Source organism: Thalassophryne amazonica, chromosome 16 (genome assembly GCF_902500255.1).
Source record: "Thalassophryne amazonica chromosome 16, fThaAma1.1, whole genome shotgun sequence".
Lineage (NCBI taxonomy): Eukaryota > Metazoa > Chordata > Actinopteri > Batrachoidiformes > Batrachoididae > Thalassophryne > Thalassophryne amazonica.
The window spans coordinates 48912447-48938182 of NC_047118.1; the positions used below are offsets into that span (position 1 = coordinate 48912447).

Genomic DNA, 25736 nt, shown 5'->3' on the forward strand with positions numbered 1-25736 from the left:
CTGTGGCAATAAGAACAGTGGCTGCTCGCGTGGGTGTGGATATGCATTTTGTCTTCCATGGCAAGCGCCGATTTGTTGGTGACCTGCGCCGCTCGGACAACTACAGCACACACCCGAGGACAGTCGGGAATGGCCGTTCATTTTATTAGCGCCTTGCGTTGCATGCCTTGGAGACTGCTCTACGTTTTTAGACTTCAAATGAGAGCGCTGTTTTACGTTACTCGAGAGTTCAGCAGGTGTCCGACGGACGAACCATTGGAATCTCTGCCTGAGTAATCACCCTTGAAGGTGAGACGTTTAAGTGTCCAGGATTTCCACCTTATTGAAATGGCTCAGAACAGACAGCAATCCACCTGGTTAATGTTCCTCTCCTTTGGTGGAGTACAAAAGAGAAATAAACCAAAGCTATCTATCATTTGTTCCTTCACTGTACTTTAATGCTCTCAGTTGCTCAAAAAGGTCCGCAAGAGATGACGGTGATAACGCTTTATCTGTCTGTGATTCCAGATGAAATTCATCACTGCACCTGCACTCAAACAGTCAGTTGATTTTTGTCTTATCTTGTTTTGTTTTGGGGGTTTTTTTGCATGGAGGAAATAATCAACATCCACTTGATGCTGGTTGCTGCCGCGTGAATAAGTTTACTTTGCTGTTTTCTGCCAAGAGCACAGCTGTTGTTTGCTTTTCCACCTTCCTAGCTTACAGTTTTGTTATCGCTGAAAGCTAGCCAAACTGTCATCTCGCTACCCTGTGGGCATGTTGACATTTGCAAGCTTCATATAGTCCCATGAGGACAAAGCCTGTCGCCAAGGAGACAAAGCCTCCAGGATGTCCCATAAGGACTGAGGGTGTGTTGGGCCGATGTGGCTGAGAAATCAAGAGGAAATACAAATGGGTTTCCCATTTTTATCATACTGGTACACCAACATCTTGATGCAGTGAGAGTTGGCCGGTGAGATCCACGGACTGCTTGTAATGGAGAAATTGTGGCTGGCGTAAAATGGTGGTGGCTGTTTCCGGCACTGGACGAGGGCTCGTAGCACATTGGCAGCCATTCCCCTGAAGCGCTTGCTGATGAAACAATAGAGAAAGAAGTTGACACCAGTGTTGAGCAAAGCTAGCATATTTGCCAAATCGGTGAGCATATGGAGCAGTCGGCCAGCATCGTCTGAGGCTGGCGGATGGGAGTAGAAATGGTAGAGGATCATAACGGTGCGAGGGGCCCACAAAATGGCGAAAATAGAGGTGATGGCCAGGAGAATAGCAGTGGTTTTGCCAGTAGAATAGCCGCGCAGACGGAAGCAGCTCCGGCGTCTTTGCAACTTCCGCACGATGACAGTATTGAGGGAAAAGAAGACGGTACAGGGGAGGAGGTAGACGGTGGCACAATGGGCCCACACAAGAACATGCTGGGCTATGGTTCTTCTGCCGCTCTCTCCATCACTGCCATCAACTCCAGGCAGGCTGTGCCAGAGCTCAGGCCACCAGTAATATGGAGCAGCAGATAGCAGACACCCAACATAGACCGCCAGTATCACCCTCCGTGTGCGCGCTGGGTAGGAGACGGTGTGGTAGCGCAGTGGATGGCAAACTGCAATGTAACGGTCAATGGTGAGCGGCACGGTGATCCAGATGGAGGTATGGATGGAGGAGAACTCCAGGACTTGCACCGCGTTGTTCAGTGACAGAGGCAGTGGCGTGACCAAAATAAAATCCTCCAGGATGAAGTCGACAAAAACAATGAGGAGAAGAACAAGGATGTCAGCAGCCGCCAAAGCCAGGAGATAGTTGTAGGAGGACTTCTGACGACGTAACACCAGCTGGGACAGGATGATGACGGTCAGGATGTTGGCTGGGGGTGAAAGCGAGGGATGTGTAAAGGGGATTGAAAGGAAATAGGAGAGGTGGAGAATGATGGGAAAGTAGAAAATAAGATGATATTAGAGATGGGATGAGTGCAGGTTAGGGCAAGGAAGGAAAAAAGAGAAATTGATTGTTAGTGGGCTGGTAACAGTTGTGCTGGACAGACAGTTGCAAGATATAATGTAGTACAGCGCAAGCACAGGCAGCACATAAATGCATTAAAGCACAAGATACGGACAAAAAATAAATTAAAATGTCAGGTGAAGTATTACAGTGTATGTATTTTCAGTTTCATGCAAAATTGTGGCCACCTTTGAATTAAAAGGTTTGGGGCTCATTATATAGAGATTTTTTAAAAAGTGTTCGTTGTGAAAATAAATCTCTAAATTAATATTTTGAATAATTAATTGTATTCTGTTGATCAATGATTGATTTAACTCTAAAAGATATTGTTGTTAATGCTGAAATTTGCTTTTCCTGACTTGTGTAAAACCAGCTGTAAAAGTGAGGATTTGGTTATCGTCATCAAGGAAGCAGTTGTCATTGCATCATTGCTTCTGTCTTTCTGTCTCCTTGTCAGTAGACAATTCCAAAAATTCCATATATATATATATATATATATATATATATATATATATATATATATATATATATATATATATATATATATATATATATATATATATATATATATATATATATATATATATCAATCAATCAATTTTTTAGCGCCAAATCACAACAAACAGTTGCCCCAAGGCGCTTTATATTGTAAGGCAAGGCCATACAATAATTACGTAAAACCCCAACGGTCAAAACGACCCCCTGTGAGCAAGCACTTGGCTACAGTGGGAAGGAAAAACTCCCTTTAACAGGAAGAAACCTCCAGCAGAACCAGGCTCAGGGAGGGGCAGTCTTCTGCTGGGACTGGTTGGGGCTGAGGGAGAGAACCAGGAAAAAGACATGCTGTGGAGGGGAGCAGAGATCGATCACTAATGATTAAATGCAGAGTGGTGCATACAGAGCAAAAAGAGAAAGAAACAGTGCATCATGGGAACCCCCCAGCAGTCTACGTCTATAGCAGCATAACTAAGGGATGGTTCAGGGTCACCTGATCCAGCCCTAACTATAAGCTTTAGCAAAAAGGAAAGTTTTAAGCCTAATCTTGTTATATATATATATATATATTTTATATAGCCTAACCTAGCCTATATATAAGCCTAATCTTGTTTTATATATATATATATATATATATATATATATATATATATATATATATATATATATATATATATATATGTGTGTGTGTGTGTGTGTGTGTGTGTGTGTGTGTGTGTGTGTCATTGTACATATATACAACAAAGTTTGTACTCTGCATTTAACCATCCTAATTTCAGTTAGACACAGTCCAACCACTAGGAGCAGCAGGCAGCCACAGTCTGGTGCCTGGGGACCAACTTCAGATGTAGAGACGCTGCCTTGGTCAGGGGCAGAGAAAGGAGCAGAGCCTAAATAATCATGTTTTTGATTGTGGGAGGAAACCCACACTGACACGGGGAGAACATGCAAACTACACACAGAAAGGGCAGGAAGTGAACTCATGACCTTCTCGCTGGGAGGTATCAGTGCTTAACACTAAGCCACCATGCCGACATTTGGAAGAGAGGTCAACCTTGGGTCAATAAGGTCTTCCGTAATTTTTAGTGCACAGTTGTTACAAAGGGTCGATCTTGCATTTCATTTTTGATCTTTGAACTTTGTCATTTTTTACCTTTTAGTTTGAGGTTGCCTTTTGTCTTTCATCTCTTATCCTCATTCCTTTGATCCTTATTCAAACACTACAGTAATTAATATCAAAGAATGTTAGCGATCAGAAGGAATAACCCTATAAATTGGAAAAAATGCAAAAGAAAAGAAAAAAAAAGAAAAAAGAAACTATGAACAGAGACAATATAAACAAAGGACTCTTGGACCTTTTCAGAGGGATGCAGTCTGAATCCTCTTCTAGTTGTTTCATATGACTAGGTGGGTGCAGATACACATTTTTGTAAGTTTAGACAATGTAGAGATATATTTCAAGAATAAAGACTGGATTTATTTATTTATTTTTGGTACAAATGTAGCTTGTCCAATTGGCAATTGTATTTGACCCTCACCCCACCAAATGTTCCCATCATGCACACCTGCTGTGTAATTCCAGTAGCACCGGCCTCTGCCTTTGGCCAAATTGTTATCTGTAATAGAAAGTAAAAGCCACAACACAAACACAGAGGTGTGCCGTGTCATAGCCTCACTAATATGGATTAAAAATATTTATGTCCGTGAGTACCGCCACTGTATCATAGTAAATGAAAAGCATCAGAAAGCTTCTGCATACCCTGTGTGTTCTACACCCCATGATATAAATGTACAAGTAAATATACATAATGTCTGTAATGGTACCAATCAATCACTAAAATGCTTTCATTCATTTTCTAAACCTGCTTACTCCAATCTAGGGTCACGGGGATCTGGAGCCTATCCCAGCAGTTACAGGGTGAGAGGCGGGGTACACCCTGGACAGGACATGACTCTGTTGCACTGCTACATTCACACTCATCAATGGTCAATTTAAATTTTCCATTTCACCAAACCTGCATGTCTTTGGTGGTGGGAGGAAGCCGGAGCACCCGGAGGGAACCTACACCAACACGACAAGAACATGCAAACTCCACACAGAAAGGATCAGGTGGGAAGTGATACCACAACCTTCTTGCTGAAATTTTGCTGATCAATATATTCTTTAGATCATCCATTAAGCCTTCTTGGCTGATGAGATTTGAAAAAAAAAAAAAGTGCTTTTGGATCATGTTTTGTTTGACCTTCACATTGACCTGTGAACAAACTATTCCAAAATCTAATCATGCATGGTATTTTTAAGATCATGTTTTCTTTGACCTTTGTAAAGTAATATTCCCATCAAATCAGAAGGAAATCCATCCAGCTATTTTTGATTTATTTTGTCCATAGACACACAGACATGCGCGCGCACACACACACACACACACACACACACACACACACACACACACACACACACACACACACACACACACACACACACACACACACACAGATGCTAGTGAAAACAATGCTCTGCTTGCCACTTCATTGATGCACAGAGTAATAAAACAGTACTAGTCATCCATCTATTTTCTATACCCACGTTGTCTAGTCAAGGGTCAAGAGAAGGCTGGATCCTATCCCAGCAGGCAAAGTACACCCTGAACAGGACGCCCTACTGTCACAGGGCCACATGTAGACAATCAAACACATTCACAGTCAATTTAAAGTTCCCAGTTCACCTAACCTGCATGGCTTTGGATGTGTGAGGAAGTCTGAGCACCCAGATGGAACCCATCCACACGTGAGGAGAACATGCAAAACTCCACACAGAAAGGATCAATTCAGTTCAATTTATATATAGCACCAAATCTATCACCAAAGCCAATGGTTTCTAGATAAGGTCAGATGCATTCTGAGCATCCAGAACAGTAATTTTAATGTTTTGAGAAGACCATAAAGTGGACACCATTTGACTTATACAATTTGAAACTGTGGATATAAGTACTTTATTCTGAGAATAGCCAGCATTGATTTTATTAACATCCTGGTGTAAATAAGGTATCACCACATGTGTAGAACTCAAAAAGAATGATAGGTTGAGTTTTCATTAAAAAAAACAACTGCAATGTGGTAAAATGTATTCATAAATATGAAAGAACAGGCTCTTAATAATTATTAACTATCGCATACTGTATTTTTTTTTTCTCAAGATTTGCTTTTGCATAAGTTTGAAAAAACAACAGATCATAAGTTTAGGATAAATTACTTATCATGAATTTAATTTTCCAAGTGGCACTAATGACAACACTCATACTGAACATAATTTGGCTCGCATAGACTGATTTTGGAGTTCAAGCAATAATTGCAGATGGGCTTTCTGAGGTCCCACATAGCTTTTCTGATTTCCTTTTCTAACTTTCAGAATTGAGTAAATTAGCATATGGTCCATTTATCCTTATGTGACAAACAAGAAACAGATGTTGTAAACAAGTCAATGCTGCTAAAAATACAAACTTGCAGAAACAAAGATACTATTCTGACATGGTTTTGTACATAAGACTGACATGGTTTGCACATAAGACTGGCATGTTTCAAGTACACACATATATGTCATATAGGTGGGGAGGCATACCATATTCTGTCCCCCCTGGTTGAAAAGGTGGTGTACATGTCCCCCCTATCCCCCACCAAATTGCGCCCATATAGGTGAGGTATACCACGAAGAGACTGCCAGTCTGTCTCAGTGCCACATACAGGCAGACAAACACATTGAAGGCTATAGTCAATTTAAAGCAGGGGACACCAACCCTGTTCCTGTAGGGCCCCTGCCCTGCATGTTTTCTAACTCTCCGTATTCCACTCCCAGGCAATTAACTCTATCAGGTGTGTTCAGCCAATCAAGAGCTGGAAAACACCACTTTTAAAAAATCAGGTGTGACTTGAGTGGGTGGATGTGGAAACATACAGGGCAGGTGCTCTCCAGGAGCAGGGTTGGTGACCCCTGATTTAAAGAGTCCATTCAACCTAACCTGCATGTCTGTGGAAGTGGGAGGAAGCCAAAGCACCCGGAATGCACCCATGCAAACACGGGGAGAACATGCAAAGTCCACAAAGAAAGGATCAGGTGGGAACTGACCCCAGGAACCTATTGCTGTACAGCAACAGTGCTAACCACTAAGCCACAGTGTTTCCCTTCTACCAACATCTTTAAAGTTATGACCTTACTAGAATAGGCAGCACAGTGGCTTAGTGGTTTGTGCTGTTTGCCTCACAGTGAGAAGGTCCTAGGTTTGCTTCCAACCTGGTCGTTTCTGGGTGGAGTTTGTATGTTCAACCCGTGTTTGTGTGGGTTTCCTCTGGGTGATCCGGCTTGCTCCCACTTCCAAAGACATGCAGGTTAGGTAAATTGGAAACTTTAAATTGACCATTGGTGAGTGTATGAATGTATTTGTCTGTCTATATGTGTCAGCCCTGGAAGAGACTGACATCCTGTCCAGCCTCTCACCCAGTGACTGCTGGGATAGGCTTCAGTCCCACCCTGACCCTTAATTGGAATGAGTAGATATAGAAAATGAATGAACTGACTAAAATATAAACATGCAAAAACCTTTTTTTTCATGCTAAAAATAGTCTTCAATTCAATGATAGAAACTAATCCAATGAAGCATTTTTTAGAGTGTGTTGAATGAATGAGTAAATGAAGGTTCAGTCATTATCAGACTTTCTGACTTGAAGTGAAGCCCTTAATGTTCTTATACCACTATTCTATTTTGAGCCGCGACCCAGTAAAAGTGCAAAAATGGAATGAAATGGCTTTTCCATCAGGCTGGCTTATAAAGTGCATACCTGGCAACCTGCTTGGTTAGATTCTCAGCCAGAACCACAACAAACAGTGCTTTTGCTTCAAATGTTTACCCAGATGGAGCACAATCAAACAAATATCAAGCTGTACTCACTAGGATTTCCCCATTTAAAGATGATTGAAGGTGATTGAAGCTGTTAAGACTACGAACACCCAGATGTGACCATGTAATGACACCGATTTGGTGACTGGGGATGAAATTTTTGAACAGCTCGAAAATTTCACCCCAATTTCAAAACTGGTGCTGATGATGGCCTTTACTGGCAACACAGTGGCTTAGTGGTTAGCACTGTTGCCTCACAGCAAGAATGTCATGGGTTCAATTCCCACCTGTGGCCTTTCTGTGTAGAGTTTGCGTGGGTTTCCTCCGGGTGCTCCACTTTCCCCCCACATTTAAAAGACATGCAGGTTAGGTCAATTGGAAACTTTAGAATTGTCCAGGTCTGCCTTGCAAAGGAGGTTTCGATCTCAATGGGACTAACCTGGTTAAATAATTAAATTATCGCAGCGTATATGAAGTTTGTTCTAAATTGAGAAAAGATGGATCAAGAAGTTACTGTGATGCTTCAAAACACAGCTTGATTTGCTATTTGGGATGCAATGGGAAGGAACGGTACTCTGTGGAATAGGATATTAGCTGGTCGATCAGGTTAGTCACAAACCATAAATCCCTGACTCAGACCCTGACTACTTCCATTTGTCATAGTGCAAAAATACTTACATTTTTAGATTGTTATATTATTATGCAAATTAAGAATAGAAAAGAATAATCTTTCTTGTCTGAGCTACTGTACACCACAAAAACAAATTGTTTAAATATAAAATATGTACTGTAAGTTGCATAAGTTGCCCAGTTGGAAACTTCTATAACTTACCTTCTTGAGCTGAATAAAAGCTTTTCTTGAAGTTGAGTTTATTTATGTTTTTTTTTTTAAGCCAGCAATTGAACTTAATTGTTTTAAGTTGAATCACCCTGATTATTTTTACAGTGTACGGGGGCGAGAATTTTTGGTGCTGAGCCCAAAGCTGCTCAGAATGTTTCTTGATGGAGATAAATTAGAAATCCCACACAGTGGACCTCACCTTGAACCCACCTCTTGGTCTATTCTCCGCCCATTGTTCTCTCACTTTCTGTGTCGGCCTTGTGCTAAAGAGAGACGAGTGACACTGAATAAAAACAGCGAGGTGTCGACTGTCACAGACTGAGTATTATTCTGTTTAGGCTCCCCCAGTGAGACGGGGCCTTCCGCACACAAACAAAAGGGATCCTTGGTGAGCTTGACATTTCCATTTAACTCCAGCCAGCTTGTTACCGGCTTGCCCATTCATTTCAATTGACTTCTGCTCTTTGTGTTGTCTCTGGGGACGGGGCAGAAGTAGTCGCATCTGCTCGGGATTCTGCAGGTTCCACCTGGTCCATGCAGGGCTCATCTCCACTGCAACGAGGACAACGTGTTGGAGATATGGACAGATACGTACATGCACAGGGGCATGCATGTGAAGGCAAACTGACATGCATTCCTACATGAATATGAAGGAATGCAAAATTTTCCAGTAATGTTTCTTTTTGAAGGGGGGGGGGGGGGGGGGCATTTCTCCATTTGTGTACCAGTGTGCAGGTAAGGTCTAGGAGCATATGCTGTTGCTGCACATTGCCAAATCCACCACATTATACAGTAGAACCGTCTTGTGTCCTGGATAGCAACCATCCATTGTGTGGAACACAGTGCCCATCACATGGTGAAAAAACTGTCAATGCCATCGGGGGATTTGTCACTGATCTGTATATATTACTGGATATCTCAATGACCCACACACTCCGTACCGTGCGCTGAAGCAAACTGGCGGCCATCTTGCCACTCCCAACTTATGCAGACCGCACATAGACAGCTTATTAGAACGTCAACAATTTCAAGTAATAACTGAGCTGATTCTCTCATTAAATACCTGGTTGGTTGGTTGGTTGGTTGGCTGGTTGGTTGGTTGGTTGGTTGTTTTTTTAGCAGGATTGCTCAAAAAATCCTCAACGGATTTCAATGAAATTTTTATCAGGGGTGTATCTTGGCCTAACTTAGACATCATTAAATTTTGGTAATGATCCGGAACACGGTCCGGATCCAGTAATTGTTTTAAGGATTCTTTATCATTGCAGGATAGGGCCAATTTCAACATTTTTGCATCTAACTCATGAAGACGGGTCAGAAAGGATGAACAAAAATTAAGTTACGATACAACAATAATTTAGCATTTGGTTCTCCTCATTGAATAAACTTGTTATTAGAAAATAAAAAAAAACTGGTGTAGTTCATGCAGTTTCTCTTTATAAATACATTTGCTGGAGATCTAAGGGTTTAACCACTGAATCTGAAACATGACAGTAGATGCGTGAAACGACATGGAATAAGTCTCTTTGCCAAAGGGTATTCCATGTGATGTCAGTGACCCTATGGCCTTGGCGGAGGTTTGCGCTCTCTGAGTGCTTCTAGTTTATTTTTGTTCTTCGGATAATGTAAGACTGATCACTCCTAATCATGCCTGTCATGATTAGCTATTTGATTATTTTCTTTCTTTCTTTTATTACTTTGACACTTTCTTCCCTTTTATTCTCACTTACTCATATCTCACTGGGACAAATATTCAATTCTAAAAATTATCATTCCTTAATACAAGTTTATACAGGTGTTGTTAAATCATCAGCAAGCTTTTACATTACAATCCAAATTCCAATGAAGTTGTGATGTTGTGTAAAATGTAATAAAAACAGAATACAATGATTTGCAAATCCTCTCCAACCTATATTCAATTGAATACAGAACAAAGACAAGATATTTAATGTTTAAACTGATAAATTTTATTGTTTTTGTGCAAATATTTGCTCATTTTGAAATGGATGTCTGCAACACATTTAAAAAAGTTGGGACGGGGCAACAAAAGACTGGGAAAGTTGATGAATGCTTAAAGAACATCTGTTTGGAAACAGGTGAGATCATGATTGAGTATAAAAGGAGCATCCCCAAAAGTCTCAGCCATTCACAAGCAAAGATGGGGTGAAGATCACCACTTTGTGAACAATTGCGTGAAAAAGTATCCCAACAGGTTAAGAACAATGTTTCTCAATGTTCAATTGCAAGGAATTTATGGATTCCATCATCTACAGTCCATAATATAATCAGAAGATTTAGAGAATCTGGAGAGCTTTCTTCACAGAAGCGGCAAGGCCAAAAACCAACATTGAATGCCTGTGACCTTTGATCCCTCAGGCGGCACTGCATTAAAAACCAACATCATTGTGTAAAGAATCTTACCGCGTGGGCTCAGGAACACTTCCGGAAAACATTGTCAGTTACCACAGTTCGTCACAACATCTACAAGTGCGACAAACTGTGTGTATTGGTACCATATCATGAACTCTACCATGCAAAGCGAAAGCCAAACATCAACAACATCCAGAAACACCACCGCCTTCACTGGGCCTGAACTCATTTGAAATGGACAGATGTGAAGTGGAAAAGCGTGCTGTGGTCTGATGAGTCCAGGTTTCAAATTGTTTTCGGAAATCATGGATGTCGTGTCCTCCAGACAAAAGAGGAAAAATACCATCCAGATGACAATATTTATTACACACAGCTCTATGAGCTTCAGCCTAATATTAGTAATAAAGCTCGTAGCAACAACACCTAAACCTCCAAGACTATGCAAAAGTAGACCTAATAAACGTCTTAAAATAGTTTGTCCAAGACAAAATGTGGCTACACATGTTGAGTTAATAAGCCACTTATTATTATTATTATTATTATTATTATTATTATTATTATTATTATTATTATTATTATTATTATTATTATTATTATTATTATTATTATTATTATTATCTTTGCCTATATGTTGGAACAAGGGAGAGATCTCTTCAAATTATTGTTCATTACTTCCCATTTCAATCATACTCATAGGTGAAATGTTCATCCACAGCCTTTGATCTGGTGATTTGCGCAGTTTATAGCTGCACATGAAGGTATTTTTTAACAAAATTACAAAGAATAAAGTTGTGTGTGCCTCATTAAAATTCAATAGAAAAGCTTTCAGGAGCGGGACATCAGAGTGGTAATATGGCGGCCGGTTTGCTTCAAAGATATTGGCCATTGAGCGATCCAGTAATACATAGAGATCAGTGGGATTTGTGCCCATCTGAGTGCACAGCATTGTCTGTAGAATGCTGCAAATGCTAATAAAGACTAGCACTTATGTGATTCATATACTATTCTGACAATAACAATAAAATATACAAAGAAATTTAAAGATGCATAGTGCAGTACACTGTCTATCCATCCATCCTTGTACCTCCTTGCCTATGTATATGGACATTAGAAGAAGAATCTTTATTCTCATTGTACACACAACAAAATTTGTCCTCTATATTTAACCTGTCCTAAGTGCAGCCGGTCTCCTCTGTGTAAGCCTGATCCCGTCAGATCTCAGAAGCTAAGCAGAGCAGGATCTGGTTAGTACTTGGATGGGAGACCTCTTTGGAACACAAGTGGCTGTGTGTGTTTCTCCAGGTAAAACTAGAGTTGCGTCAGGAAGGGCAACCAGCATAAAAATTGTGCCAATTACCAATGCGGATCAGGCTGTATCCGCTGTGGCGACCCCGAACAAAACTGGGAGCAGCCGAATGAACAACAACAATTTAACCTGTCCTAAGTACAGATAGACACAATCCAACCACTAGGAGCAGTGGTTGGAGACGCTGCCTTGGTCAGGGGCAGAGGAGGAGCAGACCGTAATTAAACATGTTTTTGATTGTGGGGGGAACCCACGCAGACACGGGGAGAACATGCAAAATCCACACAGACAGGACCAGGCAGGAAACAATCCCACAACCTTCTTGCAGTGGGGCATCAGTGGTAACCGCCAAGCCACTGTATTATGCTGTTTCTGAGGACCCATTGATTATATGACTTTAATTTGTGTTCCAAATTATGTGCATTTCTATAGTTTCTCATAGAGGACCATGTCATATCCAACAAAATACACCCATTCATCAAATCTCTGTAACCAATGAAATACGACAGAAGCGTTGGGTCTTAAATCACTTTTTTTTTATTTGCTCTAATTAACTGAACATGTTTCCTGAAAATAGTTAGAAACACTTAATCAGTCGTTTGACCTCAGTGAAATCATCCATGACTGAATCTGAGTAACCAGTGAGGTTAGAGTGCAAATTTCAGGCTGAACTGCCTGAAACCCCATTTCAATCATTTTCAACCCCAAATACCTATTTAATCCACTTCCAACACTAAAAAATAATGAAAATAGACAGAAATGTCTGTTTTGACTTTTGATCCCAATGAAAAGCCTCTCTGCTGCATCACTGCAACTGCAGAAATTAGGGCGCACTTTCCATGTTGGGCTGAAAATGAAAGATGAGGGTTTTTGTAGCCCAGAAAGTACATCTGAAAACACAGGGTCAGTGTTAAAATCATGAGCTAGACTTTAACATGTTGTATACATCCACAACAGTTGGAGGTGACAATAACCCTTAAATGACTTTATGTTCACACCCACCCACAACTCCTTGACAGTACCCAGATTTTGTGGTTCTAGGCCCGGTTTCATAAAGCAGCCTAACTTTTAGTCTATTAAACTTACTTAGTTGGCTAAGGTTAATCACTCAACATTATTACTCTAATCTTTGTTTCACATTAACGGCTAAACTTGTAGATTAGTCTTCTTACGTTAGTCAATGATTTTCATGATCACAGCAGCCTCGTCAGTGCTGTTAGCAAGAAATGCCACCAATCTGCAACAGTTTTGTTTACTTCAGGGTTGGTTGTCTGGTACTAACATGGCCGTCCACCGCAGCAAAGAAGCGCTCCCGACCTCAGCATCCATAAACATCTCTAATGGATTATTCCGGTTCCGGAATACCCGCTCATGCCACAAGTTTCTCCTTCCTTCCTGCTCCATCAAGTGGTGGTACATGATAGCCGCCTTTTTTGAGGTAAGACACTGAAGTTTTGTCGACTAAAATAAGATTAACCTCTTGTACCAGGCTAAAAATTTTACTTGGGTAACGTGAAACTTTAACCCACTAAGCACTTTCTGCAACAACTAATGTCGAGTCGAATAAGTGAGTTTAGTCCATGAAACAAGATTAGGCTGCTTTATGAAACCAGGCCCTGGTCCTTTATTTTCATCCTTTTTCCCCCCTGTCATGCTCAAACACACCCGATGTTCCTGTGTTTGCCTGTACGTGCACGCACAGAGCAATGCCTGTTTGAGTGTTGGTGGTGCCACACCAGAGGTCACTGCACACCAGTCAGCCAATTGGCAGGGAAACCCGCCAGCACTGAGTTCCATTTGATCCTGACTGGAAAATTGACTGAAAAGACCCTGACGAAAACCACCCCCAAAATTTACAACAGGGCAAGTAGTGCCTTGCAGGGAAACTGTCTGCTTATGGCAAAAGTACATACAGCAAATCAACGCAGTGTCCTTCGAAATGACAAACGTGTGTGTGTGTGATTATAGATGTGTCCCCTTCTGTCTAGGTTCTTTTTTTTTTTAAACAAGATCTTTTGTATCCCTACTCACCCTGCGGATCTTCTAATATAACGAGATCAATGACGTTGTTTAGCGACGAAAAAAGAGAAGGCGGCACAGTGTGTTCCCTGAGGTGTGTAACGAGGCTGACGCACCACTCAAAGGACATGTTCAGATGGGTTGTCGAAAAATGACAATGGGCAGCTTAACCCAACACAACAAGTGGCGTGTCACAACGCGCTGCCACCTTCCCAAACACCAGTCACCAGGCAGTCTCACCGGCGTCAAAGTACACAGACAAAACACCAAAACTGCAATTGGTGCCAAAGGAAAAATTACCAGTGAATGACGGCAAGTGTTACGATCTTGATTTTGTTTGTTCATTTGGAGAAAATTGAGGTTGGACTTTGACAGCTCATCCGGAGGCAGTGGCTAATAAGACTAGAGGAGAAAACAAGTGCAGCCAGAGAGGCACAAGGAAATAGACAGAAGGCGAAGGCAAAGCGCGGTCCGAGGAAGAGTTAAAAGGAGAGTGGCTGAATGAGAGCGCACAGAATGGAGGATTAAACAGAAAGACAGAGGTGAGGGCAGGTGAGGCAGTGGGAGGATAGAAGGAGGGGGTGAGTATCAAAGCTGGCTTCAAAGGTCACAGGCACTTTGTTCTTGATGACAACCATTTTCCTTTTGTCTTCTCTTAAGCGTCAGACCGGACATAGAGCAGGCCCATTCCTTAATTCCCAGAATGAAAACCAGGAGCACATCCCAACCACAAAACTGAAGTACCGTATGCTCTGCTCGCTTGTTAAAGCTCGATGTCGTCTTGAGGAAAAAAACACTTCATTTGTGATCTCGTAAAGTAGCAAACATTTTTCCTCTCAGCATCAGATTTGCATGTCATCAAAGGAGGCTTGTGATGCAAATATGATCATATCATTCAAATATCTTGTAATTGGGACGAAGCTTTTACTGAAGGCACCAGCAGACTTCAAAGGAAACATTCAAGGTAAAATAATCAGTCATCCCTTTGCCACACTTATGGAACATATACCTGCCAAGAATTGTGTGCACAAGACTGAATTTATTTTGAATATTCTCTAATCCACACTGAGTCAAAGTTATACATACAGGCTCAAATATATACATTTTCTTAAATCTTTTAAAAGTGGTGCTGAAGGTTCTGCAAAGTCTTTTAACGTGAGAAGGACAAGGCCCCAGTGATCGTGACTGGTGGTATCTTTGCCAGCATAAAAAGGATGTGTTTGACAGCAATCATTGGACTGACCAATACTCAGAACAATAGGAAAGTTCAAGGAACTGTCAACTCAGTGAAGATATATATATATATATATATATATATATATATATATATATATATATATATATATATATATATATATATATATATATATATATATATATATATATATATATATATATATATATATATATATATATATATATATAGATGTGTGTGTGTGTGTGTGTGTGTGTGTGTGTGTGTGTGTGTGTGTGTGTGTGTGTGTGTGTGTGTGTACAGTAGTGTTCAGAATAATAGTAGTGCTATGTGACTAAAAAGATTAATCCAGGTTTTGAGTATATTTCTTATTGTTACATGGGAAACAAGGTACCAGTAGATTCAGTAGATTCTCACAAATCCAGCAAGACCAAGCATTCATGATATGCACACTATTAAGGCTATGAAATTGGGCTATTAGTAAAAAAAAAAGTAGAAAAGGGGGTGTTCACAATGATAGTAGCATCTGCTGTTGATGCTACAAACTTAAAACTATTATGTTCAAACAGCTTTTTTTTAGCAATCCTGTGAATCACTAAACTAGTATTTAGTTGTATAAACATAGTTTTTCATGATTTCTTCACATCTGCGAGGCATGGAGTCAACCAACTTGTGGCACCTTTCAGCTGTTATTCCACTCCAAGATTCTTTAACAACATTCCACAATTCATTCACGTTTCTTGGTTTTGCTTCAATCAATCAATCAATCAACTTGTTTCTTATATAGCGCCAAATCACAACAAACAGTTGCCCCAAGGCGCTCCACATTGCAAGGCAAGGCCATACAACAATCATGAAAAACCCCAACGGTCAAAACGACCCCCCTATGAGCAAGCACTTGGCCACAGTGGGAAGGAAAAACTCCCTTTTAACAGGAAGAAACCTCCAGCAGAACCAGGCTCAGGGAGGGGCAGTCTTCTGCTGAGACTGGTTGGGGCTGAGGGAAAGAACCAGGAAAAAGAGATCGATCACTAATGATTAAATGCAGAGTGATGCATACGGAGCAAAAAGAGAAAGAAACAGTGCATCATGGGAACCCCCCCACAGTCTACGTCTAAAGCAACATAACCAAGGGATGGTCCAGGGTCACCCGATCCAGCCCTAACTATAAGCCTTAGCGAAAAGGAAAGTTTTAAGCCTAATCTTAAAAGTAGAGAGGGTATCTGTCTCCCTGATCTGAATTGGGAGCTGGTTCCACAGGAGAGGAGCCTGAAAGCTGAAGGCTCTGCCTCCCATTCTACTCTTACAAACCCTAGGAACTACAAGTAAGCCCGCAGTCTGAGAACGAAGCGCTCTAATGGGGTAATATGGTACTACGAGGTCCCTAAGATAAGATGGGACCTGATTATTCAAAACCTTATAAGTAAGAAGAAGAATTTTAAATTCTATTCTAGCATTAACAGGAAGCCAATGAAGGGAGGCCAACACGGGTGAGATATGCTCTCTCCTGCTAGTCCCCGTCAGTACTCTAGCTGCAGCATTCTGAACCAACTGAAGGCTTTTTAGGGAACTTTTAGGACAACCTGATAATAATGAATTACAATAGTCCAGCCTAGAGGAAATAAATGCATGAATTAGTTTTTCAGCATCACTCTGAGACAAGACCTTTCTGATTTTAGAGATATTGCGTAAATGCAAAAAGGCAGTCCTACATATTTGTTTAATATGCGCTTTGAATGACATATCCTGATCAAAAATAACTCCAAGATTTCTCACAGTATTACCAGAGATCAGGGAAATGCCATCCAGAGTAACGATCTGGTTAGACACCATGCTTCTAAGATTTGTGGGGCCAAGTACAATAACTTCAGTTTTATCTGAGTTTAAAAGCAGGAAATAGAGGTCATCCATGTCTTTATGTCTGTAAGACAATCCTGCAGTTTAGCTAATTGGTGTGTATCCTCTGGCTTCATGGATAGATAAAGCTGGGTATCATCTGCGTAACAATGAAAATTTAAGCAATACCGTCTAATAATACTGCCCAAGGGAAGCACGGTCAGAAACATCTTTTTTGATGTCACCCCACAAGTGGGGTGATGGTTGTTTTCCGTTTTCTTCCACGCGTCTGTTTTTTTTTTTTGTCCATTTTAAAGCATTGGAGATCATTGTAGATTAACAGCCTGCGTATAAGTTTTCCCCTCTCCAATCAACTTTTTAAACAAACTACGCTGTTCTTCTGAACAATGTCTTGAACGTCCCATTTTCCTCAGGCTTTTAAAGAGAAAAGCATGTTCAACAGGTGCTGGCTTCATCCTTAAATAGGGGACACCTGATTCACACCTGTTTGTTCCACAAAACTGACGAACTCACTGACTGAATGCCACACTACTGTTATTGTGAACGCCCCCTTTTCTACTTTTTTACTAATAGCCCAATTTCATAGCCTTAAGAGTGTGCATATCATGAATGCTTGGTCTTGTTGGATTTGTGAGAATCTACTGAATCTACTGGTACCTTGCTTCCCATGTAACAATAAGAAATATACTCAAAACCTGGATTAATCTTTTTAGTCACATAGCACTACTATTATTCTGAACACTACTGTATATGTGTGTGTGTGTCTGTGCAACATTTGGTGTTTTTAACATATTTAAACATTATCTTATGCTGCGTTTACAGATAACAATGTCAAGTCATAAATGCCAGAAAGTACACATTCTTGGCCACTGATCACGAATGTGATGATTCGGGGCAGAGGCGTCAGGTGTCCTCAAGAACTGCTGCAACCTGTTACCACACGTTATGATTAATGGCACATGTTGCTGGAGAATTATCAGGAACCATTACGCACGGTCAAGAATAATGTTGCGCGTTGTTGCGCGCTGTTGCTGTCACATTGTGAATGAGGTGAATTGTCTCCACACGCATATTCATCCATCAGCTGCTGACCAATTCAGATCGCTTCAGTTTGCTCCTCAAAGTCCACAGCAGAAGAACTTTATGATTGCATGCTTCGTTGGGCTCTGTACCATGGAGTGGCACAGCAAGGAGGAGGAGGCTGAACGAGCCAGATGTGTGGCTGCACGCGGCTCTTGTCTTGCTTGTTTTCCCAAAAATCAGGCACATGCAGCAAGTGGAACACCTCCAAGAGCGTGCTGAGAAGCATTGGAACGAGGCTTTTCGCCGACTTGGCGTCACTGTCCTTCTTTTGCATATTGTAGCAATGAAACTGAATGCGGTGAAGAAGGGTTTAATTGTGCGCACATCAGAGAAGAACGCTGTCACGCTCTATTAAGGATCAACATGAATCAACACGCTCAGTTGTAATGTCCGCGATATGAGGCGAAATGAGGGTGGTGCATGACATTCATGGAAGATTTTTTGACAGCCAAAAACATGCTCCACAAAAATCACAAATATCACACACCAACACTCACTATTAAGAAACCTATTCACATGCGTTGTCACGTTACGAATGTCTGGAATGTGCCAAGAATGACACAAATATGACATTCATAATGCATCTTGCCTATTTGTAAATGCAGCATTATATCTGCCCTGTTAGTGTCCCAGTGCCTGATCATTCTCATCTGGTTTAGTGTCTCTGCTGTTCTCTGTGTTGTCTGTCTTGTGTTGCTGTGTGTCAAACAGTCAAAGAAAAAACTGACTGGATAGCAGAGATGCATATTGATGTCAGTAAGAAGTCAGCATGATGGAGCACTTGTGTTGCATTGTTTTTAATCAGTAAACCGGTCAACAATGTACTGGTACCACATACCACTGCATCCTCCACATTATGGAAACATAATGGATCCTGATTGGCAACCTTTCAGGCAGATAACTGGTCCAACCCCATCTGCCAAAAGAACTGTGCAACCAATATGTGGACCTGGGTTTGACTCCCAGTCACACTACCTGTCTGTGTCCGTAGATGACAATTCAGCTGCATTGTCCCAGTCCATCCCACTTTAAATGGGTACCAGCTTTAAGGCCCCTTCACACACGATTGAAGCTGACTAGCACACAAAGGAGGAATTGCATGCCATTCGTGAAAAATTGGAGCCGCCTCAAATGCCTCACACAGCTGTCGCCACAACATTCATGCACACAAGCGACTGAAAGACAGCGAATGCCCTGCGAGTGCTCCTTTGAGCCCCCTCTCAGCAGGTGTTGGCCAAATTCCAGGTGTCGGAATTTGTTTAAGTGAAATTTGTTTAAGTGTCCCCACGAGTGTGGCGTTGCAAAGTGTCGGCGCCCCCATCAACACAATGTTCGTGCATGCGCACGAGCGCACATAAAACCGTCGCCGGTGTGTCATGCATGCCTGTGCGACTGTGCGTTCTTCATGACAGCAGATGAAATGTTTTGTGGTTCCCCATTTTGTGTTTGGTTCTTGGATTTTCTTCCAGTTTCTGTGTCTTTCATGTTATGCGTGAAGGGGCCCTTAGCTGGGGAAGTAACCTACATTGGACTGGCGTCCAGATGGAGTCATATACACTCATTTGGTTCACACGACTGAATCCAGATTTAAACACCAGTATAATTTGTTCTGAAGGCCTATGTAGGACTTATTGCTTCACATTTGTAGACAAAGTTTGGGCGCCTGCATTTTGCACAGTGCTGTTCTTTATTACTCTTGTGTTGTCTCTTTTGAAGAATATTGGTATTTTAATTACTGAGTTGTGATTAGTTGTCTCAGACTTAATAGAAACAGGAGTAGGACAGAGGGGAACTGAAAAATTGGCAAAAGAATTAAAAATGGGAAAAGTATGAGAAAAAAGAAAAATGAAAAGTAAGACAAACTGAATATTTAAGGCTACGATCATAGATCTGGGTCAAAGGTGAGTGATTAGGGTTAAAGGTCAGCAATCAGGACAAGAGCTCATGAGGGCAGATCAGGATCAAAAACAGGATGGAAGACTGGTAATATATATATATATATATATATATATATATATATATATATATATATATATATATATATATCAGCTCTCTAGCCTGAGTGGTTGTAGAGATGTAGTGAGAGATGAAGCTGTGCAGTCAAAAAATTTATTTCATGTCAGGACAAAAATAATTCCAAGTAATATAATCCAGAGGAGTTATTGAGACCTGAGTAGTGGGGGAATTTGGGGGGGTTGTTAGAGAGAGGTGTGTTTATTGTGATCCGTGGATCATTGGTTTAATTCCCTCTCAGACAGGGAACTCCACTGGTCACTGCAGTGGACAGCTGCTAAAATGCCATCTGTCTATAAAGCAAGATCCGGCTGTGTGTATGTGGCTCACATATCACGATGATGTGCATCCTTTCTTTTGAAAATTTTGAGGATTAATCTTCAAAACATTTATTTTGAAGTCATCATCATTAATGACACAAGGCGGAACGTTCTCACGGGCCAGCTTCAACAAAGATCGTTAACAAAGATGAGTCACTCTGCCTTAAACAGATGCCTATCTCTAATGCATTCATGGAAGAGATGGAAAAATAAATAAATTAAAGAAATAAATAATACACAAACAGTCTGAGAGATGTGAGCCACAGACACAGACATGCACACAGACGCTTCTTGCTTTATTATCACAAGGTGGAATGTTCTGTCACGCCAGTTTCGACAAAGATCATCAACAAAGTTCTCACTTTTCTATAGGAATACATTCTTACTATGGGCACTGCACTAGTTTTATCTTAAATGCAATGGTTTCTATGGTGGACCTGCATATCAGCCTATAGTGTGCTCTCTGCTGCCCTACTCCATGTTTTTCAAAGCATAAAAAGAAACAAGTGTATATTTATGATAAATCACAAGTTTATTCAATTTTACAGTTAGTTCACAATGTTTTATGTTGAGGACTCAGGCACACATAGTCCACTGGAGTGGACCTTTCTTGCCTTTATGAAAAAATCCTATAATTTTTGGAAAAAAAAAATGTTGAACATGTTTTTTCATGTCCTGAGAAGAATAAAAACACTTCAGAAAAAAAAAATCTTGACCAAGGCTTTCATAATTCAGTCATCAGAGGGTCCCCAAATTGCTCCTGGGGTGCAGTTGCACAGCAGCATGCTGATATTTGTGTGTGTGTGTGTGTGTGTGTGTGTGTGTGTGTGTGTGTGTGTGTGTGTGTGTGTGTGTGTGTGTGTGTGTGTGTGTGTGTGTGTGTGTGTGTGTGTGTGTGTGTGTGTGTGTGTGTGTGTGTGTGAGGCATCACTGTAAAACGATTTGGACGATTTCAGCAATTTGGAGAAGCACTATAGAAATGCAGTCCACTTATTGTACGGCTCCTCCTGAGCTAGCCCATAAAGACACCAGACGCAACAAGAGGGATGTTTTTATTTACAGTAGTGTTCAGAATAATAGTAGTGCTATGTGACTAAAAAGATTAATCCAGGTTTTGAGTATATTTCTTATTGTTACATGGGAAACAAGGTACCAGTAGATTCAACAGATTCTCACAAATCCAACAAGACCAAGCATTCATGATATGCACACTCTTAAGGCTATGAAATTGGGCTATTAGTAAAAAAAAAAGGTAGAAAAGGGGGTGTTCACAATAATAGTAGTGTGGCATTCAGTCAATGAGTTCGTCAATTTTGTGGAACAAACAGGTGTGAATCAGGTGTCCCCTATTTAAGGATGAAGCCAGCACCTGTTGAACATGCTTTTCTCTTTGAAAGCCTGAGGAAAATGGGACGTTCAAAAAGTTGATTGGAGAGGGGAAAACCTATACGCAGGTGCAAAAAAAAACCAGAGACGCGTGGAAGAAAACGTAAAACAACCATCAAAATGGATAGAAGAATAATCAGCTCCAGGATGATCAAAGACAGTCTGGAGTTACCTGTATGTGCTGTGACCGTTAGAAGACACTTGTGTGAAGCTAATTTATTTGCAAGAATCCCCCGCAAAGTCCCTCTTTTAAATAAAAGACATGTGCAGAAGAGGTTACAATTTGCCAAGGAACACATCAACTGGCCTAAAGAGAAATGGAGGAATATTTTGTGGACTGATGAGAGTAAAATTGTTCTTTTTGAGTCCAAGGGCCGCAGACAGTTTGTGAGACGACCCCCAAACTCTGAATTCAAGCCACAGTTCACAGTGAAGACAGTGAAGCATGGTGGTGCAAGCATCATGATATGGGCATGTTTCTCCTACTATGGTGTTGAGCCTATATATCGCATACCAGGTATCATGGATCAGTTTGGATATGTCAAAATACTTGAAGAGGTCATGTTGCCTTATGCTCAAGAGGACATGCCCTTGAAATGGGTGTTTCAACAAGACAATGACCCCAAGCACACTAGTAAATGAGCAAAATCTTGGTTCCAAACCAACAAAATTAATGCCTCGCAGATGTGAAGAAATCACGAAAAACTGTGGTTATACAACTAAATACTAGTTTAGTGATTCACAGGATTGCTAAAAAAGCAGTTTGAACATAATAGTTTTGAGTTTGTAGCGTCAACAGCACATGCTACTATTACTGTGAACACCCCCTTTCTACTTTTTTTTACTAATAGCCCAATTTCATAGCCTTAAGAGTGTGCATATCATGAATGCTTGGTCTTGTTGGATTTGTGAGAATCTACTGAATCTACTGGTACCTTGTTTCCCATGTAACAATAAGAAATATACTCAAAACCTGGATTAATCTTTTTAGTCACATAACACTACTATTATTCTGAACACTACTGTATTTATTTTTGTATTGTTGTGTTGTCTTGATTTCACTGTCAAATTATAACCACCATACAAAATTACATAATTACTTTTCTGCATCTCACAACTGCTTGTGGTCAAATTAGATTTTTTTTTTCTTTTTTCTTTTTTTTTTTTTTTTTTACATTCAGTTAAAGTAGGACTGTTCAGTGCAACAATTTTGCTGGCATAGAGTTTGAGGCCATTCCATTGGAAGTAAAAGTTCAAAGCAGGACATCCTCTTCATTTTCAGGAATAAAGTCCAACAGGCTCAAATAGAAACCTGGTGCTTCTGAGTCGTTTAAGGCCAAAATGTGCTCTGAAGCCTTACTGAAATACAGCAAAGAGTGATTTAATTGGGGTTAAAGGTTTAAATATGTGGTCCTCTTCATTTTCAGGAAATCTATTTATTTGAAGCAAATATCAACTTGGGGTCAAAGACTAATTTGAGTTCAAGCCTCAGTGGTTACTGTGTAATTGCAGTTTTTGTGGATTTGGCAGTTGCTATGGTAATACATCGGTTTCAGACAAAATTTTTCTTTAGAACCTACAGACACGTTTGTTGCAACACACACACACACACATACAGTTGTATGCAAGCGTTTGGGCACCCCGATGATCTTTATGATTTTCTTTTATAATTCATTGGTTGTTTGGATCAGCAAATTTCAGTTAAATATATCATATAGCAGACAAACACTATAAATACTAGAAACTTTATTTCACTTCTTATATATCAATGTGTTCATCTGCTATATGATATATTTAACTGAAATTTCTGATTCAGACAACCAATGATTTATAAAGGAAAATCACACACACATACATACATATATATATATATATATATATATATATATATATATATATATATATATATATATATATATATATATATATATATATATATATATATATATATATGTACAATGAGCAACCCCTGACATTTGGCAACATATCCACAGAAGCATGCACAGATGAAAGAAGTGAAAAAACTGCACACATTAAAATTTTATCAGTGACACCGCTGGAAGTATGGAAGTATATGGTCTTGTGAATTCCTTGGTCTCAATGTGACTATGTGCATACTAGCAAGATCTCCGTAGAACATGTAAATACGATTTTGGTTACACTTGGCATAGATACACTGTGCCAATGGGAAGTGTTTTTAGTTTGGTTAGGATCAGTGAACAATCAAGGTCAGAGATAAAGGTCAAATTCTTGGTACCATGCTAATGTATAGGAAAAAGGCTACATTTATGGAAATAAGTACCATATTTTCCCAACTATAGGTGCACTGATGTTGCATCTGTTCAAAAAATATGTCATGATTAGCAAAAAACATAATCTAACTGGTATATAAGTCACATTTATTTTTGAAATGTGTTGCTACCACTTGTTGCTACAAGAAGTATTTAATTTAATGTATTTAATTGGCACATAAGTTATTTATCGATAATGCAAACACTGCATAATGTAAGCTGCTTGTTGTGGCCACTGAACAAATTGATCATAGCCGAGGTAAATATGTAATGTAATTAAATGTTTGAAAACTTGACATATTATTCATTTACAATGCAAAAAAAAAAAAACTTACTACAGTTTAGCTGATTTGCCATTGCTGTTCCTCTGACTCACACCAAACGTGTTTTAGTGAGTAGTGTAAAAGTTATAGTCCCTCTTTTTATTCCAGAGTGTGGTCTTTCAGTTTGAGTGCATGATTTCTTAAAGGTGTACAGCCACTAGTCATTTTATTCCTTGGCCTTTAAATAAGGAATAAATATGACATTACCAATATGACCAAAATTTGTGCTGTCTGGAAAAAATTAATAACTTTCCCTGAAGGGAGGTGGCCATGAACTACTTTCAGTAGCAACCGTAGCAGTGTCATAGATCATGTGGGGGCTTTCCCCGACTTGCGTGAGGGATGCTGGAAAGCACATGGCAACAGCCAATCAGAGAAAGGCATGGTGACATCAGCTGACTGCTTGCTCATACATAATTAACCAAGTTGGTGGAAAACACTTATTTATACATAACACATCTGAAGTGATTTACAAGATATCTTACAGATGCACGCCCTGTCAGTCACACAAAGTCAAAGGTAATTTCGTGTAATTTCAAAACCTTATGCATGCGCACACGCTTCCTCCTGTAGACGGCATTAGAAGAAAAATAAAATATATTTTTGGAAATCCCCCCAGGTAAATATGTCTTCTTCATTAAAATGAGCTGTAATTTTCCAACAAGCTACAAAAATAAACCTAGATTTTAATGCTTGGATTTCAGTAGAAACTGAATTTTGCTAGTTTGGGAAATTTGGGAAAAGGCCATAAAGCTTTAAATTTACTCATTCTCTAAGACAAAGAATATTTTTTCTCATTCAGAGCTTGACAGCAAAATAACAGATAACTATGTAGTGCAGTTGTTCTTCTGCTGCTCCAGAATATAAATCACTGTACCTCATTCAGTATACAGCAGCACCTTGTCACATTTGTAGATGATGCCATCTTGTGGTGATAGATGATAAAGCAGAATTTTTTTTCATATATGTCATTTCAGAATATAAGTCACAGAACCTCCCAAACCAGTTTTTTAATGACTTATAGTCCAGACACATATATTATATGGTATTATTTTTATTTTCTCAACATGCCTGATACTATGAAATGTCAGTGTTGGTGCAGCAGATTACTGAAACAATCCTTCAAATGGTGATACAAGCACCAAATTCAGCACAAATACTCCTTAGGCATTACTCTTTTGAAAAAATCGATTGGCCACTTGAATTTTCATTAGACGGCCATGTTGGGGTCAACTGAAGAATTACACAGGGGTCAAAATTTACAAATGCTCCAATGACATTGAAATCTATGCCATATTATTTGTCTGATCACAAAGATTCCAAAAAGGTATAGTTTGGACTATCTGTGACTGAATGTTC

General features: G+C 40.1%; 1 protein-coding gene across 1 annotated transcript in view; it reads right to left on the reverse strand.

The window, feature by feature from the left end:
* Window positions 1–682: 682 nt before the first annotated feature.
* The window catches only part of gpr139 (G protein-coupled receptor 139), a 43000-nt gene continuing 17946 nt past the window's right edge, over window positions 683–25736 (reverse strand). Inside the window, exon 2 of the mRNA XM_034191049.1 lies at window positions 683–1852. Within this exon, the coding sequence (XP_034046940.1) occupies window positions 876–1852 (977 nt within the window). The 3' untranslated portion in view covers window positions 683–875. The remainder of the gene's footprint in view (window positions 1853–25736) is intronic.